The following is a 17,868-nucleotide window of genomic DNA, read 5'->3' as shown; positions in this document are numbered from 1 at the left end:
CTCATTGTGTCAATCACTGGATTGTCTGGTCCAGACTCGATTATTTACAGACTGCCGTCATACAGCTGGAATATTGCAGAGTGCGGAGTTTATAGGTGAGGTGAAATTGGGTTTAACGTCGCTCCAAGATTATTGCACTTATATAGCGACGTGCATGTGTTTGTGTTGCTGCTTGTACTAGTCCGGACTGATGCCGCTAGCTCACTGAGATACCATGCCGCAGTTTAACATGAATACCCTACTCAGACACAGTATACTGACTTCGAGCCGACCAGTCCTTGTTTTAGCCCCTTAATGCCGAGCGCCAGACAGGGTAACAACAAGTATCATCTTTTAACGTCTTTTGGTAAGACGCGGCCGGGGATCGAACCCCGGACCTTCCACTCTCCGGGCGGACGCTCACCCACTAGACCACGGAGGCGGTCTGCGGAGTTTATAAATGACTGTAGCGTTACAGTAAGGGTTGGGCGGAAGGGGAAATAATATGGTTCCGGGACTGTGACAGTAATGCAGGAGGTTGCGCCACTTTGTTGAATCCCACGACTGCAGGTGTATGATGCTGACAGACGCATGATCATATTCGGGACTAATCGGGGATTCGAACCTACGATGACAGATCATGGCATGATAGGAACGCTACTCTTTACATCGAATTGCTGTATCGAAAACGACCAGGCCATCCGTTTTATCCATTGATCATTAAAACAATCAAAGTTGAATGTTGTTAGAGGTAGCAGGGGTAGAAGGTAGAATGAAACACAGACAACCCCTATTGCGACGTTTACCAGAACAACCCCTTCTCATCATCAAGGCGCTCTCAGATGTATGATAAACAGGCGTGCATGCCAGAGACACCACGTCGTGATGTCGTGACAACATGTTGTTGTGGCTGCCGATAGCCCCGTCACTCTAGCGTCACATCAAGGCTATGTTCATCCCCAAACCCGCAGATAAGACAGATAAGGACCATTTCTCTGCAGCCCTCCTCATCAACCGGACTTGATAACACGGATCGGGGACGCTGGGGTGACTTCATTCCTTGACCCACGAAATTCGTTAACTGGGGCTCAGTGTTTTAAATGGGATGCTGTCTGAAAGTGATGTCCGTCAATTAATTGGCTATAAAATGAACCCTGAAGCAGATCTGGGAATTAAGAAGTAGATTCTAGAGACCGATGCATTAAACTAGACATACCGCCATATGCACATAGCACCGTGCATCATTTATAAGTATTGGAAGTATGCACCGTGACTTGTTCCAGGTACTTGTCAGAGGGAACCTTTAACGACTGACGCCACAGTTCGTCTGGACTCGGGGTCTCTTCTTCAATCAACACAGTTCAGAAGGGACCCGTGAAGATCCGGGGTAGATCCGGGGTAGATCCATGCAACCCATGCTTGCCGTAAAAAGTGACTACGCATGTCGTAAAAGGCGACTAATGGATTCGGGTCGTCAGGCTTGCTGATTTGGTTGATGCATGTCATAGATCCCAATTGCATGGATCGATGCTCATGTCATTAATCACTGGATTACCTGGTCCAGACTCGATTATTTACAGACCGCCGTCATATAGCTGGAATATTGCTGAGTGTTAAACAACAAACCAACCAAACCAACCAGTTCAGAAGGTCTATGCTTTGAGAAGTCTCTTCACGATGGTGGGATTGGTTGTTGATCTGGTTATTGAGTACCAAAGAACTGTCAATCACACTGTTTTCCATATGTGTAAGCTGTTTGTAAAGTAGGACAATAATGGTCTCTATATTGAGGCCCATTTCTCTGTTTGATTGTTACGATGCAGTCAGCAATATTCGAATGAGTTGAGTGAGTTGGGTTGAGCGCTGCCTTTAAGAGCATTCCAGTTATATCACGGCGTTACATGTGTAATCGGGGCCAACAGCGACTCGAAGACTCTGCACAACGATTTGCGGCGCCTTGAACCACCAGTGCCCCCAAGTAATTTTCGAACTCTATCATTGCCGCCATAAGTCCTGAACTGTGAAATAAATGTATTTTATGAAACCAAAACCAATTCAGGTTGGGTCTGTTTCACCTGAAATAAGCATCATGGAAATTTATTTTTAAAGGAGAGAAATATTTTGACAATACGTTAGTTTAGACGGTCTTATGAGCCATATCCCACGCATGTCACCGAACCTGTAAAAATTATCCGCCTCTTTTGACAAGCAATGGTGTGTTGGGGACAAATCTGTACCGCTGGGTCCCGTCTCTAATGCAGCTATTTGTAGCATGAACACGATACATCTCCACATATCGCTGTGTAACACAGAACACACACGCACGCACGCTCGCACACACACACACACACACACACACACACACACACACACACACACACACACACACACACACGCACACACACACACACACACACGCACACACACACACACACACACGCACACACGCACACACACGCACGGACACACACACACACACACGCACGCACGCACGCACGCACACATGCACGCACGCACGCACGCACAATTGCATTGCATTCTTCGTCAATCTTATGGGGAAAATGTCTTGTTTTCGCATTTGGCTTGAGCAAAATCATTCGCGGGTTGTAAACGGCTTATCTTCATTACCAAGCATTATGTGCATTCAACTGTAGTGGGCGTAGATTTTATGCCGCTTTAAGCACAATTCCAACAAATTCACGATGGAAACCTAAAAAGGCTTCACGAGTTTTACCTTTGCGGGGAATCGAACATGGGTGTCAGAGATCACGAGCGAAAGCATTCATCACTGGACTAACTCCTCCCGCCCCTCTTTACGTGTGTGAGTCGCTATATGGCTGGAATAATGCCGACGTTAAATTTTAATTCACGCACTCTTTACGTGTGTAGCTGTGCCAAGAAACGAAAATTAAATCAGAGCTTACATTAGTTTTATCAGTGCGAGTTTTTTATATAATCTTGGAACTCGGAAACCATTGTTCTGATTGTCATCTTCAAATAACGTTATTAACCAAATCTATGTACTTAACATATTATGCACCAAGCTGATAAACCTTATCACATGTAATAATTACTACACATAAACCATATGAGTAATTAGTAGGCAGATCAGCTTATGTGGCAGACATCAAATCTATTGTTGACGGCCGTATCACAGACCACGTCTTGGGCTAATTGGGTTGGAAAAGCGTCGATTACAACGGCAATTATAAGTTCAGTAAATGTCAAGTGTAATACGTGCACGACATGATGACGGTATGTAGGGCAGTGTGTGTTTGAAACATGGTAACGTATAATGAGGATAATCACCATTAACAAGCCTATCATTAACAGTTTTCATTCCAAGTAGTGACGTTGCTGCTCCTTGCGGTGGAGGTGATGACAATACATTGTATGTGATATTTGCCCAATCGGGGAAAGTGGTATGGGCGGCCCGGCTTAAGGCGATTCGCTGCCCAGAGTTACTTCCCTTAGGCGTGCCAGGAACCTGTGGTCGTGGGTTCGAATCCTACATTTGCCTTAAAGGTACTTGTCGACACTCTGTCTGGCACCCGGAATTTAGGGGACTGGTCGGCTTGGAGTCAGTGTACTGTGTCTGAGTGAGGTATCAATGTTAAACTACGGCTGGATATAACCGCTGCATTGAAGGGATGTGGAATACCTTAGAAATTGTTTTGAAACTATCCACGTGACTGAGAACTGGTCGTGTTTCTTTTGCGCAAGCTGGATGTCTGCTCGGCCGAGCAGTGCTAACATATGGTGAGCAATTCACGGGATGAAGGACTTTATGTAACGAAGACATTAAGTTATGATGTCAAAAAGCAAGCAATTAAAAAAAAGGGCTCGTTAGTCACATCAGTCCTATAACATTTCAACTTTTCCATGACGTCTGTAATGATACGCCCTGCATACAATGATGTGGTGTGGTCCTACGTCTGCTTGTCTAGATATGTATTATTTATTCATGCAATTGAAAAACGCATTGACCTCACAACAGTTTCATGTTCGAAACAGCGAAACAAATAGGAAACACGATATGCAGGTTAAAAACGATTTATTCCTGGAATGAATGAGAACTTGTGACTTTACACGGTGCCAAAACAATATATCACTTCTAATCGACGTAACCCTTGCATGGGCACATCCTAGACGTCATTGTCCTTATAGAACTAGCTTCATTACTTTAGACGCTTGCTCGGGGCCCAGAGACAGCTTAGCAGATGAACATACCGCAGTCTCAATTGAAACCCAGAGAATTTTCTAAAACTGAAGAAATAGACTTGCCAAATTATTGAAGACTTTATTAGCAGTTTTCTAATATTTTTGCTTCATGATCAGAATTAGCCTTGCTCCAAGGCTGTACTGAAAGACAAATCTATTATTATGTAGTAATTCTAGATATGTGGACACTCCAGTCTCTTATAGGGACAACCTGTTCTTATTATTAACATAATCTAGAAATTACGTTTAAACCAATAATCATTGCCTTAAAGACTTGTATCAGTCTAGGTCAGCATGAAAGGCTAAGGGAGCATCCATTTGATATTTATAGGGGTTGAAAGAATTTGTTTTAAATGAATAGTTGGTACAGAATTAATATGCACAAATTGAAGACTTTGGTGTCACATAATGAACAGTTTGTATTGTGTAAAATTACCAAAAAGTAAACGTCGTGGGGTTATTAGTGAAAATGAATTGTTTGTTTGATGGTGCTCAGTAAATAACTGGTAGGTTGGAACCAGTTGGGAAATATATTCCCCCCCCCCCCCCCTTCCCACACACCCCCTCCCTCTACCGAGTTCCACCTCGACCTTCCTCATACAACATTCAAATCGAATGAACGCTCCCTAATGAAATATATCCAGCCGTATATATTTTATAACGACTGGTTGAGCTGGAAAGGTTATACAAGTTTTTAGCGGTACTATACCATCACCACGGCAGAGGATATATGTTGGAGAATCACACGCTATGACAGGCGGAAGGCTATGTACAACAAATGCATGATTAAGACAATTAACGAGTCTGCAAATTGAACATAGATCTCCATGGTAGTAGCTCTGGACACACTGTTGAAAGGTCCATGGTATTTTGCAGTCTTGCCATGACAAGGGCGAGGCCCTCATAATTACTTTCTACACTAATTATGTGCAATTAACCATAACATTCGTGTAATATTTCTTCAGTGATGTTAACTAATCATGCCATAATGTTTACATAATAGGAGGAACAAATTTACAAAACAAAAATACGTATACATATATACTGGCAGTGGACGCTGTCACATGGCGCTGAACCAACGCCGTTAAAACATGATAAACTCCCCACACGGTGGTAAACAATAATGTGATGAATGGCCTCTTTCGTAAGTAAATATATACATCCATACAAGAAAATGTGGGTACTCCTGTCGCGGAGTTTTAGTGAGTGAAGGCTGTTTGACGCCATCTTCACTAGGCAAGGGAGTTAAGTGACAATAACAGTCCAGTCTCCACCCTTGCCGAACTTGGCTGGAATCTCGGAGATGTGTTTTGGCTGGACTAACGAGTCTATCCAAAGTCCAGTCAAAATCGCTTAACGAAATCGACACCCGATTCATAAATCGCCGTCCAGATTTCGGTCGATTGCAGGATTTGAAAAGCATGTGTTCCGTCAACTGGGCGTGGACAGATATTTTCCACATCTGCTCATGTTTTTAATCAAGGTGTTCAAGTAATTTGATAAGACCCGTTGTATTACAATCTAGATCTTGATTATCGGTCTGATCGTCTTGACTGGGCGCCGCCATTTTGTTAAAAACTATCCATGTAATATGATAGGTGGAATCTGATTGGTCAATAGGAGGGACGTAGAAGGGACATCACTCGTAATAGCCACTGATGGAGCTACGATCGAGCCACGAAATTCCTGCCTAGTTCAGCAATATAACTAGACTTTTACAATTAACTCCCTTGCCTCGGGAATTCAAACAATATCACAGCCCTGGAAAAAAACTGGTCTTAAAACCAGTGGCTGATAACAAAATCAACAATCCATACCGTCGGGGTACGATGACACACACAATCAGCCAGGTTCCACATTCTCATGACTCATTGTTTTTACGACAAGCTTGGAACCTGTTCTGTCCAGCATCCCAAGGTAATCAGAATCATGGACATCGTGTAATTGCAATTTTCATGTGTAGTACTACGCTTGCCCTAGTTGATATAATGCAATATACATCAACACATACATGTACATAACACTATATACCTATCATACGGTTGATTCAGGAAGAGGATGAATAATATCTTTACGCAGGGTGAGCTGTCCGTTCTGGTACTTGCATCGTGCACGCTGTAAAATTGTGTTGAGAATGTAAAAACATACCAGACATGTTTAGATCTAAACATGTACAGGCATATGTTTAAATCCTAAACGAAATACACATTTGGTGTGTTCTATCTAAACATATTTAGGTGTAAGCACATAAAATGAGCTACTGTCTCACAGCCTAAACACCACCTTAACACATTATCCCAATAATCCAAACGATGTAGACATGTATGCGACAAAGAGAAATACAGGTCTTTCCTTCAGAATCTAAACATGTCTATCTGTTAAACTCAATGTTAAACATGTTTAGGTTTGTTTCATGTCCCGCAGATTATTTCCATGATGCAGAGGCTTGATGAGATTAATAAATGCTGTAAAAAACACTTCTCAAAACAAGCACACAAAAAAAACAACAGGTGTTTAAAATAAGCACCTTTTTATCAGATATAGGGGCCATGGGTGACCCAGTCGTCTAAGGCAATGCAGAGCTATGACTATGGGTTCGAATCTCGGTTCACCCCGATCATGTTTCTAGATTTGTCAGCACCATACCCGTGCTCGTGGGTTTCACCGAAGTGGTAAACGTCAGAGACCTGCATCACTTCGGGCTTTCCTCCTACGTTAAGCTGACACGCCGCGATATGACTGGAGTAATGTTCAAAGCGGCTTTAACCCGACTCACTCACTCCATCAGCTATAGTATTTCATCATATTCCAGCTACCTAACTATTCTAGGTATAATTTGCAGTCTCAAAGGAAAAAAGAAGAAGTTGGTAAGGGCTTAATAAGCTCAGACATACCACTGAAGCAGAGGTCTTTCCACTCTTAATACATTTGCCTCAAAGCTACAACCGTATGAGTGGTTGTTATTAAAACTGACGAGGTAAGTGCCATGTTGGATGTATGATCAGATACAAGACACAATGTGGGCCCAGGGTGAAGCCAGTCAGTGCAGAACCAACAGGGGATGTCTTCGTAGTTAATAAAAGTCAGGGTGATCACATCTCTATAAAAGAAGTTGTCATCGGACCCGTCTAACGTACACCACCCGTCACGATGATAAAGCTGACACTGGCACGAGGAGACAGGCTACACCGTGACTGTGAGAGAGAACGCTTGTGTCTCAGATAATGGGTGAGAAGTGGGGCCTTACACTCAGGCTGTGGGGATAATTGACATAATGAAAACAAAAACAACAAAAAACATTTCCCTAATCATAAGAAATATCTACTAAAAGCAGAGTCGACTGTACGATTCCGACTATATCATAAGCATGTCCTTGTTAATCACTATCAAATATTGAACCAGGAGCGGTGAATTTAGGTTCCCACACTTCCAGTACCCCCACCCACAATTACATGTACAGCCACCGGGTAGTCTAATGGACGAATGATGATGCACCGGGTATGTATGTTATTATGAGGTACAATTGCTGATACACCGGTTCCCCACGATGTTGTTGCAACGTACACTATTCATGACACCGACCATCATAGTTTCCTTTTAACCTGAGATGTCCTACGCTTCAGATTAACACGATGGGTGAAGCCGTTTCTTCAAAAACAACAACCCGACATTCAATTAATGGATTACCAGCCATAACATCTGCTTTCCTAACGTGTACATTTCCTGACAGCACGTTTTCAGGACTGAGTTTTACACCGCTTTGAATAGTATCTCAGTTATATCCTGGCGTGTCAGGTAGTTGTTGGAAGAACGACCAAAATGAAGCAGGTCTTCGACGTTTACAACTTTGGTAAAACCCACGAGCACGGGAATGGTATGTGTACATAACGGATGTAGGGCACAATAAGCATGTATTCTCACACAATAATTAATAATAAGACTTACATATGATCCGGCTACGATAGAATGTTGAAGTGGTTCTATCATATTGAAAACTATAAGGCTTATAGTCACAATTTCCTATACGATCTGATTTTTTGAATGCACATAAGAACGTCAAACCACTCCAATGTGCATGTTCCCCGGAGACAGTCCTTCTAGTAATAACAGCAGCACCAGGTCTCCGTATCCAGGAAACACAGCATTACGGCGATGAGAAGAGGCCGAATTCCCTTCACAATGGTCTCTGCGATAGAGACCGACTCCACGATACCATATGCGCACAGGGTAAGGTAGACTTCCGCCGCCGCAAGAAGCAACAGCAGCAACACTACCTTCCACACACTCTGCAACACTAGACGGATCTCAGTACACTCATAGGCCACAAGAGGACGACAGGTTGCCCACCACATACACAAGAAGAACATGAGCAGAGCAGTGGCGATGATGAGGAACTTCGGTGCATCTGTGATCCAGTGGGTTGTGTCTAGCTGATAGTACAGCACGCACGCCAGGTTGCTACGAAGGAAGAAGGTGACGGCCACGACCCAGGCGGATGCTAGCATTACCGGAAGTCCGAATCCTAAAAAGAAGGAAAGAAGGAGACGGCCCCTATTGAGGTTGCATTTTCTTAGCCAGATCATGTAGTTTATTCCGAGAACCATCAACCAAGAGTAGGTGGCAAGTTCCGAGAATCTTCGAAGATAGGTTATTGTAATGCAAGAGGTTGGGTTTTCTGATAAGCTACGGTCGCTTTGTGTCGGGTCGTCCACATACTGCATCACGTTGAAGGTCAAGGACACAAGGGAGATCAGCAGAGCTGATAGGAAGAGCGGGATGAGAATCTGATAGCGTAGAGACCATTTCTTGATACAACATCCGAATATGATGATGGCGATGATGAGGGCGAGGGCGGCGATGCAGTTGAGGAAGTAGAAGAGGAGGTCGTTAGTAAGCACAGTGACATCTATACTGACTTCCTGTACAGCCGCGGTAGGGATGTAAGGAGTTGTCTCCTCTTGCTCGTCGGGCATGACGCAGGTGGTGTAATTAGTCCAGACCGAGAGTTCGTTTCCCGGTGGACTATACCATGTGCCGTTCCTGTTACACCTCTTGTAGGCTTGGCCAGTTGACGTGAAGCCGTCCACGGAAGGGCAAGGTCGACTAATGGTCATCCCCGGTAAAGTAGGTGGCCAACAGATGTAGCCATCGAATGACGCATTGCAGAAACTCTTGGGGTACAGGTGCTTGATGCTCTTTAGACATTCCTCCGTGGCTTTTTTGAGTCCATCAGAAATTCTTTTGTTCATTCCTTCCATGTTTCGAACATTAACTTCAAATAGAAACAAATTATCTTCAGGTTTGCGACACAGTGTTTCTTTCGCGAGACAGATCCTTTTTTGAGTTCAACTATTATTAATTCCAGCAGTGATGGAAAGTTGAACTGTCCCAGATAATGGTTCACTCAACTAGATCACTTATTAAACTTTTCCTTGACTGAAAACACGTACACTTTTCACTTTGCCTTTGCCGGAATCACATGTGCATCCGCTGTCAATCAATCTTCATTAAAGTGGAAGAAGCGACGTCCTTATGTAAAACTGTATGTGGCGTGTTCCGATGGAGCAGTTACCATGCTGAAAAGAAAAAAAGCACTTATTACATATAGTATCTGTAAACACCTTTAAGTCACAAAAGAGTTTTCCCCAAGTGTCAGCCGCTTCCTGTATTATCTTTAAATCCTCTAACGCTGTGAGGAGTTCGCACGTCTGCACACTGCGGGTCTGTTCCAATCTCTATCAGTTTATAACAAGGATGTCAAGCTCCGAACAGTGACCTCTCCTGTTAAAAATACATTACAGATCCGTTCTCTTGGGACGAACAGATTAACTCTCTTTAGTAGGGATAAGAAATACCGTTTCCTCAGCGAGCACTGTGGTCAGATGAAGACCAGACCAATTCTAGAACGACAGTAATATGGAGCGTATCAGCTGTCAAACAGACAAAAGAAACATTGAAAACAGGTGTCAGTGTAGCTTAAAATCGTCGATGCAATTTGTCATTTTCTTTTCTAAGCATTTCTTATCTTATTAATGATCTAACTGGAACGGAGTGTGTTTGTTGAATATAACCCCGCCCCTACCCCGACCAACTCACCCCCTTCAAGTCGCACACGTGTGGGTGGACATAGAACCCCGGGGTACATGTGTTACCTTGACCAGCATCCACGCGTCACTCTCCACTGCCCTCTTATCGTGCTAATCTACAGACAGGGGATGTGGGGTGTACATGAAAGATCCGATTGTTTTGAAAAGATTGTATATCTTATAAAACAACATACTGCACATAGGGATCGTTTATACAGCTGCCCGGAGGAAGGTGACTGTATAGCTATCTGAATATCTAAAGGAACGGCGGAATATTTGGACACAATTTGTGCATGCATGTATTTCTTTGATCATTTGTTCATATGCATTCAAGGTCAAAAATGGTTGTTAGATTTGATACTGCATAGCTAATATAGTTATTGGTACAAACAATATTTTAACTATATATTTATACGAAACGTTACGACAATAACATAATTAACATAAGAAGACAACTGTGGCCACGTTCTAGTAGATAATGGGGTTTGAATGAACCGTCTTTATTTGACAAATGAGTATTTCCTGTTTATGCGGGGTGAACAGCAGTGCTCGTAATTTTCAACACCAATCGCATTTATCCCCGATGTTTGACGTTATCATTACATATATAGTGACAAGATATCTCACTAAGAGCTCTTTGTCTACGGGAATGTCGACCGCTGACAGAGCAATTACAATAATGTATCACCTCTTGTGTTCCACTGAAATACATGTTGTGGTCAGTACTCTATTGTCGTGGACTCTTTGGATTATATCAAGATGTATCTGAGTCTGAATGTTTATTTCAAAATTGTTTAACCCTTGTTTTTGTTTTCAAGCTATAAACGGAGCAGCACAAACGAGCCATGAGACGATCTACCGTGCCAGGGATTGGATGTAAGTGTGCCTGCCACTCCAACATCGTCACAAATAGGTCGCTGAAAAATTGAGACGGCCAAAATATGTCCTCATCAATTAGATCTGGATAACATACTGTTAACTGTTTGGTAGTGCTATTTTTTTTCTCGTGTTTGAAAACAAATTCTTAAGGCACGAACAAGACAAAAAGTGACCACGTTCTTTTTATGGAGGAAATCCAAGAAAAATAATTGGAGTAACATGTTGTTCACGCATGCAAGATTCTCGATGGTATATGAATGCGAGGCACACCGCCAATAGAGCAAACGTCTGTAACCACAATCTGATGGTGTATCATGAAAGGTGTCAATTGTTGTCAAAAACTAGGACAAAATGAGGATGGGAGTTAAGCAGCATTCTTAACACGTTCATTTTGTGAAGTAGAGCTTTTGTTAAAGAAAAATAGCCCTGCCAACTTGTGATACATAGCAGAATGTAATATAGATGTGGCTCAAGGAAGACATTTAACCTTGGCTTTCTTGTCTTTACGTATAAAAAACCGAATTCATTACAGTTGTAGATTATCGAACAAAAAGGATCAAATAAAGTACTCACCGACAGATTGTTGCGGAGAGAGTGGACTTCAAGGCTGGTCCAAAGTTCCACATGACATTGTGGCATTTCACAATTAACACGTTAATTAACCACGCTTTTGTAAATCAACATCTAATTAGCCATAACTATATGAACATGATAGGTCAGCTGGAAGCATGAGGCGGATATACTCGTTTGGGGCTCGACTCGATTTACAGAGTTCACGCTATCTGTATAAACAGTCAAATTTGTTGGTGATGTATAACAGAGCTGAAATTACTCCTGGATTACTCCGAAGGTCGTAAATTGATTGAAGCGTATTGAGTGGCGGGCCCGATTACATCTATTAGAATAATACAGCAACGCCATCTCTACAGGGGTGCCATTAACAGAACAGATGTAATGTTCAAACACAAATATTACTTAACGATAACCCAGTATGCTGAACTATGCCCAGTACAGTACACACGTGTACAAAGGACATATATATTCTGTTTCCTTTGAAAATCCTTGAAAATATTTCCTCTACGCCTTATAGAAAATTTCCATATTTCTTTCACTGCCATAGATAAATTACTAGTTTTAAATGACCGGTAAATTATAATACACAGTTTGAAAATATTTTTATTTAGCCTATCGTCGATATGATTATGTTAAAATGTCGTTGTCAAGGTGAAGTGTTCGGTAACGGTGGTTTGACCTGAGAGAGTGAAACTGCCAGTGTTGTCTAAGGCGATGCCAGATGCTGTGAAGTGATGCATCATAGATTCGGCCATGGTTGAGATAATTGGTTAACTTTGCTTCTGGTTGCATTTGTACTGCTCGTGTTTCATCCCTGGTGCCCGGCTGTGATTGGTTGTATCTGTACGGCTCTTGGGACACCCCTGCTGCCCTGCTGTGATTGGTTGTATCTGTAATGGTCATGTTGTATTCTCCTGGTGCCCTGCTTTTGTTGGTTGTATCTGTACGGCTCGTGGTGCACCCCTGGTGCCCTACTGTGGTTGGTCGTATCTGTGGTTGGTTTTATGTGTACGGCTCGTGTTGTATCTGTACTGCTCATAGAGTATCCCCCTGGTGCCCTCCTGTGATTGGTTGTATCTGTATGTCTCTTGTTACACCCCTGGTGCCCTGCTGTGGTTGGTTGTATCTGTACGGCTCGGGGTGCATCCCTAGTGCCTTGCTGTGGATGGTCGTATCTGTACAGCTCGTGGTGCACCCCTGGTGCCCTGCTGTAATTGGTTGTATCTGTACGGCTCGGGGTGCATCCCTAGTGCCTTGCTGTGGTTGGTTGTATCTGTGTACCCCTGGTATTCACTGTGGCTGGCAGTACCCGTACTGCTCATAGAGTATCCCCCTGGTGCCCTGCTGTGATTGTCAGTATCCGTACTGCTCATAGAGTATCGCCATGGTGCCCCGCTGTGATTGGCAGTATCTGTACTGCTCATAGAGTATCCCCCAGGTACCCTGCTGTGATTGGCAGTATCTGTACTGCTCATAGAGTATCCCCCTGGTGCCCTGCTGTGATTGTCAGTATCGGTACTGCTCATAGAGTATCCCCCTGGTACCCTGCTGTGATTGTCAGTATCCGTACTGCTCATAGAGTATCCCCCTGGTGCCCTGCTGTGATTGTCAGTATCTGTACTGCTCATAGAGTATCCCCCTGGTGCCCTGCTGTGATTGTCAGTATCGGTACTGCTCATAGAGTATCCCCCTGGTACCCTGCTGTGATTGGTTGTATCTGTACTGCTCATAGAGTATCCCCCAGGTACACAGCTGTGATTGGCAGTATCTGTACTGCTCATAGAGTATCCCCCTGGTACCCTGCTGTGATTGGTTGTATCTGTACTGCTCATAGAGTATCCCCCAGGTACACAGCTGTGATTGGCAGTATCTGTACTGCTCATAGAGTATCCCCCCGGTGCCCTGCTGTGATTGTCAGTATCCGTACTGCTCATAGAGTATCCCCCTGGTGCCCCGCTGTGATTGGCAGTATCGGTACTGCTCATAGAGTATCCCCCTGGTGCCCTGCTGTGATTGTCAGTATCTGTACTGCTCATAGAGTATCCCCCTGGTGCCCTGCTGTGGTTGTCAGTATCTGTACTGCTCATAGAGTATCCCCCTGGTGCCCTGCTGTGATTGTCAGTATCCGTACTGCTCATACAGTATCCCCCTGGTGCCCTGCTGTGATTGTCAGTATCGGTACTGCTCATAGAGTATCCCCCTGGTACCCTGCTGTGATTGTCAGTATCGGTACTGCTCATAGAGTATCCCCCTGGTGCCCTGCTGTGGTTGGCAGTATCTGTACTGCTCATAGAGTATCCCCCTGGTGCCCTGCTGTGATTGGCAGTATCCGTACTGCTCATAGAGTATTCCCCTGGTGCCCTGCTGTGATTGTCAGTATCGGTACTGCTCATAGAGTATCCCCCTGGTGCCCTGCTGTGGTTGGCAGTATCTGTACTGCTCATAGAGTATCCCCCTGGTGCCCTGCTGTGATTGTCAGTATCTGTACTGGTCATAGAGTATCCCCCTGGTGCCCTGCTGTGATTGGCAGTATCTGTACTGCTCATAGAGTATCCCCCTGGTGCCCTGCTGTGATTGTCAGTATCTGTACTGCTCACACAGTATCCCCCTGGTGCCCTGCTGTGATTGGCAGTACCTGTACTGCTCATAGAGTATCCCCCTGGTGCCCTCCTGTGATTGGTTGTATCTGTATGTCTCTTGTTACACCCCTGGTGCCCTGCTGTGGTTGGTCGTATCTGTACAGCTCGTGGTGCACCCCTGGTGCCCTGCTGTAATTGGTTGTATCTGTACGGCTCGGGGTGCATCCCTAGTGCCTTGCTGTGGTTGGTTGTATCTGTGTACCCCTGGTATTCACTGTGGCTGGCAGTACCCGTACTGCTCATAGAGTATCCCCCTGGTGCCCTGCTGTGATTGTCAGTATCCGTATTGCTCATAGAGTATCCCCCTGGTGCCCTGCTGTGATTGTCAGTATCCGTATTGCTCATAGAGTATCCCCCTGGTGCCCCGCTGTGATTGTCAGTATCGGTACTGCTCATAGAGTATCCCCCTGGTGCCCTGCTGTGATGTACAGTATCCGTACTGCTCATAGAGTATCCCCCTGGTGCCCTGGTGTGATTGTCAGTATCGGTACTGCTCATAGAGTATCCCCCTGGTGCCCTGCTGTGATTGTCAGTATCCGTACTGCTCATAGAGTATCCCCCTGGTGCCCTGCTGTGATTGTCAGTATCTGTACTGCTCATAGAGTATCCCCCTGGTGCCCTGGTGTGATTGGCAGTATCGGTACTGCTCATAGAGTATCCCCCTGGTGCCCTGCTGTGATTGTCAGTATCGGTACTGCTCATAGAGTATCCCCCTGGTACCCTGCTGTGATTGGTTGTATCTGTACTGCTCATAGAGTATCCCCCAGGTACACAGCTGTGATTGGCAGTATCTGTACTGCTCATAGAGTATCCCCCTGGTACCCTGCTGTGATTGGTTGTATCTGTACTGCTCATAGAGTATCCCCCAGGTACACAGCTGTGATTGGCAGTATCTGTACTGCTCATAGAGTATCCCCCCGGTGCCCTGCTGTGATTGTCAGTATCCGTACTGCTCATAGAGTATCCCCCTGGTGCCCCGCTGTGATTGGCAGTATCGGTACTGCTCATAGAGTATCCCCCTGGTGCCCTGCTGTGATTGTCAGTATCTGTACTGCTCATAGAGTATCCCCCTGGTGCCCTGCTGTGGTTGTCAGTATCTGTACTGCTCATAGAGTATCCCCCTGGTGCCCTGCTGTGATTGTCAGTATCCGTACTGCTCATACAGTATCCCCCTGGTGCCCTGCTGTGATTGTCAGTATCGGTACTGCTCATAGAGTATCCCCCTGGTACCCTGCTGTGATTGTCAGTATCGGTACTGCTCATAGAGTATCCCCCTGGTGCCCTGCTGTGGTTGGCAGTATCTGTACTGCTCATAGAGTATCCCCCTGGTGCCCTGCTGTGATTGGCAGTATCCGTACTGCTCATAGAGTATTCCCCTGGTGCCCTGCTGTGATTGTCAGTATCGGTACTGCTCATAGAGTATCCCCCTGGTGCCCTGCTGTGGTTGGCAGTATCTGTACTGCTCATAGAGTATCCCCCTGGTGCCCTGCTGTGATTGTCAGTATCTGTACTGGTCATAGAGTATCCCCCTGGTGCCCTGCTGTGATTGGCAGTATCTGCACTGCTCATAGAGTATCCCCCTGGTGCCCTGCTGTGATTGTCAGTATCTGTACTGCTCACACAGTATCCCCCTGGTGCCCTGCTGTGATTGGCAGTACCTGTACTGCTCATAGAGTATCCCCCTGGTGCCCTCCTGTGATTGGTTGTATCTGTATGTCTCTTGTTACACCCCTGGTGCCCTGCTGTGGTTGGTCGTATCTGTACAGCTCGTGGTGCACCCCTGGTGCCCTGCTGTAATTGGTTGTATCTGTACGGCTCGGGGTGCATCCCTAGTGCCTTGCTGTGGTTGGTTGTATCTGTGTACCCCTGGTATTCACTGTGGCTGGCAGTACCCGTACTGCTCATAGAGTATCCCCCTGGTGCCCTGCTGTGATTGTCAGTATCCGTATTGCTCATAGAGTATCCCCCTGGTGCCCTGCTGTGATTGTCAGTATCCGTATTGCTCATAGAGTATCCCCCTGGTGCCCCGCTGTGATTGTCAGTATCGGTACTGCTCATAGAGTATCCCCCTGGTGCCCTGCTGTGATGTACAGTATCCGTACTGCTCATAGAGTATCCCCCTGGTGCCCTGGTGTGATTGTCAGTATCGGTACTGCTCATAGAGTATCCCCCTGGTGCCCTGCTGTGATTGTCAGTATCCGTACTGCTCATAGAGTATCCCCCTGGTGCCCTGCTGTGATTGTCAGTATCTGTACTGCTCATAGAGTATCCCCCTGGTGCCCTGGTGTGATTGGCAGTATCGGTACTGCTCATAGAGTATCCCCCTGGTGCCCTGCTGTGATTGTCAGTATCCGTACTGCTCATAGAGTATCCCCCTGGTGCCCTGCTGTGATTGGCAGTATCTGTACTGCTCATAGAGTATCCCCCAGGTACCCTGCTGTGATTGTCAGTACCCGTACTGCTCATAGAGTATCCCCCTGGTGCCCTGCTGTGATTGGCAGTATCTGTACTGCTCATACAGTATCCCCCAGGTACCCTGCTGTGATTGTCAGTACCCGTACTGCTCATAGAGTATCCCCCTGGTGCCCTGCTGTGATTGGCAGTATCTTTACTGCTCATAGAGTATTCCCCTGGTGCCCTGCTGTGATTGTCAGTATCCGTACTGCTCATAGAGAATCCCCCTGGTGCCCTGCTGTGATTGGCAGTATCTGTACTGCTCATAGAGTATCCCCCAGGTACCCAGCTGTGATTGTCAGTATCCGTACTGCTCATAGAGAATCCCCCTGGTGCCCTGCTGTGATTGGCAGTATCCGTACTGCTCATAGAGTATCCCCCTGGTGCCCTGCTGTGATTGTCAGTATCCGTACTGCTCATACAGTATCCCCCTGGTGCCCTGCTGTGATTGTCAGTATCCGTACTGCTCATACAGTATCCCCCTGGTGCCCTGCTGTGATTGTCAGTATCCGTACTGCTCATAGAGTATCCCCCTGGTGCCCTGCTGTGGTTGGCAGTATCGGTACTGCTCATACAGTATCCCCCTGGTGCCCTGCTGTGATTGGTTGTATTTGTACTGCTCATACAGTATCCCCCTGGTGCCCTGCTGTGATTGTCAGTATCTGTACTGCTCATACAGTATCCCCCTGGTGCCCTGCTGTGATTGGCAGTATCGGTACTGCTCATACAGTATCCCCCTGGTGCCCTGCTGTGATTGGCAGTATCGGTACTGCTCATACAGTATCCCCCTGGTGCCCTGCTGTGATTGGCAGTATCTGTACTGCTCATAGAGTATCCCCCAGGTACCCTGCTGTGATTGTCAGTATCCGTACTGCTCATAGAGTATCCCCCTGGTGCCCTGCTGTGATTGGCAGTATCTGTACTGCTCATACAGTATCCCCCAGGTGCCCTGCTGTGATTGTCAGTATCCGTACTGCTCGTGTTGTATCCCGCGGTTGATGTTGAACCCTCATCGCAAATGGCCGTGTCTGTATATG

General features: G+C 45.6%; 2 protein-coding genes across 2 annotated transcripts; both read right to left on the bottom strand.

The window, feature by feature from the left end:
* Positions 1-4,789: 4,789 nt before the first annotated feature.
* On the bottom strand, positions 4,790-11,791 carry LOC139474452 (PDF receptor-like). The gene is made up of 2 exons (XM_071257485.1): positions 11,739-11,791; positions 4,790-9,776 (listed from the first exon to the last, which is right to left on the bottom strand). Exon 2 carries the CDS (start codon positions 9,456-9,458, stop codon positions 8,298-8,300), a length of 1,161 nt encoding a protein of 386 aa, XP_071113586.1. The 5' UTR covers positions 9,459-9,776; positions 11,739-11,791; the 3' UTR covers positions 4,790-8,297.
* Positions 11,792-12,886: 1,095 nt separating this feature from the next.
* LOC139454715 (mucin-3B-like) lies at positions 12,887-17,659 on the bottom strand. Its single transcript, XM_071236423.1, has one exon. It carries the CDS (start codon positions 17,657-17,659, stop codon positions 12,887-12,889), a length of 4,773 nt encoding a protein of 1,590 aa, XP_071092524.1.
* Between the last annotated feature and the right edge of the window lie 209 nt (positions 17,660-17,868).

This window comes from Haliotis cracherodii, unplaced genomic scaffold, assembly GCF_022045235.1.
Source record: "Haliotis cracherodii isolate W230 unplaced genomic scaffold, xgHalCrac1.p SCAF_1, whole genome shotgun sequence".
NCBI classification, from domain to species: domain Eukaryota; kingdom Metazoa; phylum Mollusca; class Gastropoda; order Lepetellida; family Haliotidae; genus Haliotis; species Haliotis cracherodii.
This window is presented reverse-complemented; position numbering and strand designations above follow the sequence as displayed.